The 5,234-nt window shown below is 42.6% G+C and overlaps 1 protein-coding gene across 1 annotated transcript in view; it reads left to right on the top strand.

Moving 5' to 3' along the window:
• Positions 1 to 1,974: 1,974 nt before the first annotated feature.
• LOC109959781 (serine protease HTRA1A-like) overlaps positions 1,975 to 5,234 on the top strand; it is a 23,458-nt gene continuing 20,198 nt past the window's right edge. The window contains exon 1 of the mRNA XM_020599433.1: positions 1,975 to 2,574. Within this exon, the coding sequence (XP_020455089.1) occupies positions 2,115 to 2,574 (460 nt within the window). The 5' untranslated portion in view covers positions 1,975 to 2,114. The remainder of the gene's footprint in view (positions 2,575 to 5,234) is intronic.

The raw sequence follows: 5,234 nt of genomic DNA, 5'->3' as shown, positions 1-5,234 counted from the left end.
AAGAGGCTTCATCAGTTCTGTCCGACTGGTGTTGAGCAGGAGATATCACATCCCCTACCTAAAACCAAGTCCAGTTGGTTTTTTTTTTTTCTGTGCGTATGGGTATTCTTCAACAGCTCTGTAAGATGCTCATTACATATGCAGCCCCTCGCTTAATACAGTATGTTTAGATGGATTTGCAACTGTCATGGAGCAACACTAAATATGTAAAGCCTCTTTAATCAGACAGATAACAGGCTGCAACATACTCTGAGCTTCAGTCTTTGTATGTACAGTTTACTGTGTATGCAAGGTGGGCACTAGAGAGTTTATAAGGATGTGTCGAGGGAGACAGAGAAAGGAAAACACAACGTACTGTAGCTGGTTGTCCACCTTTTCAGTAGCAATTTATTTATATCTATACTGTGTCTCAGCTCTTTATTGGTTTTAACTGTAGGGAGCAACACTTTGGTGTGGCTTCAGGCGTTGGAACTCTCAAGGACCTCCCTCACAGCCCAGACATCATTGCAGACTAGAGTGGAGAGATCACACAGACCTCATTGGTGTCCAGCCTTGGCTACACTCACTGGCCCTGGTTAGAGAATGGGTGTTCCCAGATGCAGTTATTTTCATCTGCAGATTTTCCCACTATTTCTTATTTCCCACTTCATGTCTCTGCCGATGCTGTAAGGTCCTACTACTGCTGTATGAGTTTCATTAATTCAAAAATGTGTATATTAGTATGACACGGTGCTCTGATTTCCTGGCTCAAAAATAAATGTACCCTCTCATTTAACTCAGAACAGTAAGCTGAGCTTAAAGTATTGGTTACAGTCTGCACAGTACTGCATAGTACAGGGCAGTCCAGTCTTAGAGGGCATTTGACTGCCCCCCTTGTCTTTATGCCCCCATCTCTGAATGCCTTTTGAACATAGAGACTTGTGTTACCCACAGTGCCGACACACCATAGGAGGCCCCATCCCTCAAGTCCCCCATTCCCAAGCAGTTTCTCAGAGAATTGCTCCCTTTCATACAACCACCACATTTAAACAAAGAGCCATTACAACAGCCCTGCACCCATAATCAATCAAATTGTGTTGAGGTGCTTTATGACACTGGTTCACTGCTTCAGTGTTTAATGGACTCTGACAGCCCACCACAGACACTTAAACCTAACAGAACATTGTAAAATTCAGTCCCTTAGTATTGAAATCTTTTGACCATGTGCCACAAGTGGTTATTAAAAGAAATATTTTGATTACTCTTTGACTGACATTAACTTAGTAGCAAATGATTCTTGTTATTTAGGTGTCCCTAATAAATGTTCTATATTTTTCTTGTAAAAGGGCGCTGATGACCCATAAAGCTGGGATTAGATCATAATAAATGGATAAACGAAGCTTCCAATTAGAACAAATTTGGCTCTTTATAAAGGCTACATGAAAGTCCTACATTAACTCCATAAATCCCCCAATCCATCCAGCTTTGCTCCACCACTGATTTTCCTAATTAGCGTGTGTTGATGCCAGGAGTGACTAATTCATAAAGGAGCAGGAAATAGGCCTGGGAGAGTTGTGCTGCATATAAGACATCTGGGCTGAACTGGTTCTTTCCGCTGGATTTTTAACTTGTATTTTTATTTGTTTGCATATAAATAAATAGAGGTCAGTGTCACTGGCTCTGGTGAAATGTCCTGGGGGTTTCTCATTGATTGACCTTGACCTCTTTGACCTCTTCAATTCCCCTTGGAAGCAACCAAAAGGAAAATTTACACACAGCTTGAAAACATAGATTAAAGTTTTGCTTCACAGCTGGTCAGGTTTCTTTGCTGCTTTTACCTCTGTCTTTTTATGCTCGTGTTTCGGGAGTCACATCAGCAGTTATACGTCACGTTGACGCACCAATCACCGGGCTTGTTGTGATTATCTAGAAAGTAAGTGGCCTCTATGATGCACTGCCAGGAAAAAGCTAAAGTCGAGAAGTTGGTTGGTTTCTGTGAAATTCCTGTCCTGCTTAAGTGACTCCCCCCTCAGCACTACTGAGCGTTCTCATCCCTTAATACTGCAAGCAGAAAACAAACTTGTGGAACTCTTTTAAACTTCCTATTTAACTTTTAAAAACTTTTAATTCGAGTCATGCGTTGGTCACTGTTGTGCGTAATTATAGCTGTTGCGTCCGCGCAGGCAGATGCGCAAATCTCCAGTCGGTTTGTCGTCGGATGCCCTTCTCGGTGTGACAAGTCGATGTGTCCCCGGCTACCAGCGGATTGCCAGGCGGGGCAAACCCTCGACGCCTGCCACTGCTGCCCAGTGTGTGCGTCCGGTGAGGGCGAAGCCTGTGGCGGTACCGGGAAGCTTGGGGACCCCGTGTGTGGAGAAGGGCTGGAGTGCTCGGTCTCCGGCGGAGTGGCATACACTGCAACGGTGAGAAGGAGAAGCAAGAGTGGGATTTGCATGTGTAAAACCACCGAACCGGTTTGTGGAAGCGATGGAGTGTCCTACCGGAATATTTGCGAACTTAAGAGGGTCAGCCGCCGGGCGCAGAAGCTACAACAGCCACCTGTTCTTTTCATTCAGCGGGGAGCCTGCGGGAAAGGTAACGCTCAGGTTGTTTTAATAATGATAAGAAGGTCAAAAAGATCCCAAAATTGGCTGAGATGTTGATAAGAAATAGTTGGGCGTTTGATGATCATTGCTGATTGACTAAGAGTACCAAGAACAGCCATGATTCTAGATGATCCATGAGTCCTGAAACAGTCAGGTTTGTATTTAAGATCTTTATGTCAGTCACAGGAAGTCATTCTTCACCACTTGCTCTTGAACAGGACTCCTCAAATGCTCGTGGGCGTTTGTGCTCTGAACTTCATGTCATGAGAAAAGTATGTCACCCTAATCAGCGAGGCTCAATAACAGACATCATTCTTTACTTTTACAGGGCAGCCCAACTGAGACTGCACATTCTGTACAATTCAATCAGTGAATCATTCATCGTCATTAATGATGTGTGTGTTAGACTTTAAAATGGTAAGATTAACACACACTAGCACATATGTGAGTCTACAGGTGGTAAAGACATTGTTTAATTCTTCAGTTTTTGGTGTGTGTTCGTGTTTTTCATGTGTCCATCTGAAGTTGCTTCCACGTGTGCAAACTTTTGAATGAAGAGCTCCAACACCTGCTGCCTCCTTCAAGGCTCCGAAACTTACTGCTTCCCTGCTCCCACCCCCAGCTTCTTCCTCTCTCTTCTATTTCTCCCTGTGTTTTCTCTCCCTCTCTGTGTTTGTGTTGTCACTCATAAATCACAGTTAACAGTTATGTACATGAAAGAATGCCTGGCACCGATTTGGAGCCATAATTCATCCTCTGCTGAAGACATTTTAAAACAGACAGCAGACACAGAGGAAAACACAAGATTACCAACCCATATTTTTGGAAAACATTTGCATGTACATCAAAAACCCGTGTGGGCTGGATGGCAGGGCAGACTGTATCTCCACATTTGTTTGTATTCATGTCATCAGCTTAAATAGTTAAGTCATTCCCAGACAGCTAACCATGACTGAAACAGAGCAAGACAGTGGTGAGTGCTATTGATTTTCCAAGGCACTCACTGAAAATTTTCATAGCTGCAGTAAAATAACTTGCATTTCATTCGGTACATCAGATGTTCCTGTAGTAGCATCCCTCCTTTTTAAAATCCAGGCTGCAGACGTCTGAAAAGAAACTCGACCCCTTCTGAGTACCTTTAACTCCCCTGCAACTTGGCCCCATGTTAAGAAAACATATGCAAGACACTTTGCATGTATGATGTCATTTCATTTTGTTAGTTAAGATGGTGATTATACAAGTTGTTTGTTTTGGCAAGGGAAGTTAGGTTAAATATTGCTGTGACCTTGAGGTGATAGTGATAGTGGAAGAAAAATGCTGAGGCCATAATTGAATCAGGAGTGTTGCACTTATATGGTATGCATCTACCCAGCCACCCCAAATTAGCCTTTTTGACAAAGAACTGCATTATTAGGGCTACAGAGAAAAACTGCTAAGTGGATTTTAAGAATTATATGTGGGTGAATCTTGGGCAATCATGCAGATTTCTTTATATAAATCTGTTAAGATTTGAATCCAGTTGAAAACCTAATACTATTTGTAGCTGCTGAGTGACTGCCACTCTTTATTGCACTGCTAGCTAATGTTGCAGAGTGCACTCTGTGACTGCAGCAAGTGGCATGTGCTGAATATGCACATTTGTTTCTGATTCGTCTCAGCCTCTTGTGATATTAAAACATCATCTTTGTGCACGCCACTGACTTCTTCTACATTCTATCAGCCTGTCTCTTCTCCTGTGTCTGCATGGCTCTCTGTTTTTCTCATCTGTTCTCCTTGCTGTTCATAATGTCTGTAATTCTCCTGCTCATCATTTCTCTTTTCGCGTTCTCCTTGTATAAACACCCTTGCCTTGCGCTTGTGTGTTCTATTTAATTCTGACTTCAACATGGAAGCATTATGTTTGTATGACCTCTTTCTCTGATTCACACCGATAAGGCAAGCAAATGTGATGTGTCTTGGCAGGCTCCATACCTCCTGGCTGCTTATTGCTTCCAGTGTAGTCACTACTGGGCCATGATAAATCACACTACATTCTGCACTGAGCATTGCATTGGCACTGGCTTAAGAATGATATAAAAGGTTAATTATAAGCTATCAAATGCATATTTTCTTCTAAAGGTTGGAACCTGGTACTGTATGTCTGTTTTGATGGTAGATCTGTGTATATGTTTCATCCTTATACATGCATTTTTTATCTTACGGTTACTAAAACTGTCCCCTTAATTACTCAGATGTGTGTGTGTGTTTCTGGTTGTACTGTGTGCAGCCACCCTTGAATGAAGTCCCTAATGGAAAAATAAAGGTCTGTGAATTAAATTGAATTAAAACAAAATAATAAATTGAAACAAAGCTAGAGATGGAAAAATGTGGTCAGTTACTCACACAGCTGCCCAGTGGGTCACCTCCAAATGTTACCAGTGTCTTAGTAATATTATAAACAGTAAAGCTCAAAGGTATATTAACTGCAAAGAGACTCATTAAAATAAATGAGTCTTGATCTTCCACTTTAGTGCCAAAATCAATGATTTACTGGAATATATTTTATAATAACATAGACCGTGACGTCGCCCGGCATGGCACAGCCGGGGCCCCACCCTAGAGCCAGGCCCGGGGTTGGGGCTCGAATGCGAGCGCCCGGGGGCCGGGGCT

Source organism: Monopterus albus, unplaced genomic scaffold (genome assembly GCF_001952655.1).
Source record: "Monopterus albus unplaced genomic scaffold, M_albus_1.0 scaffold3.1, whole genome shotgun sequence".
Taxonomy (NCBI): domain Eukaryota; kingdom Metazoa; phylum Chordata; class Actinopteri; order Synbranchiformes; family Synbranchidae; genus Monopterus; species Monopterus albus.
This window is presented reverse-complemented; position numbering and strand designations above follow the sequence as displayed.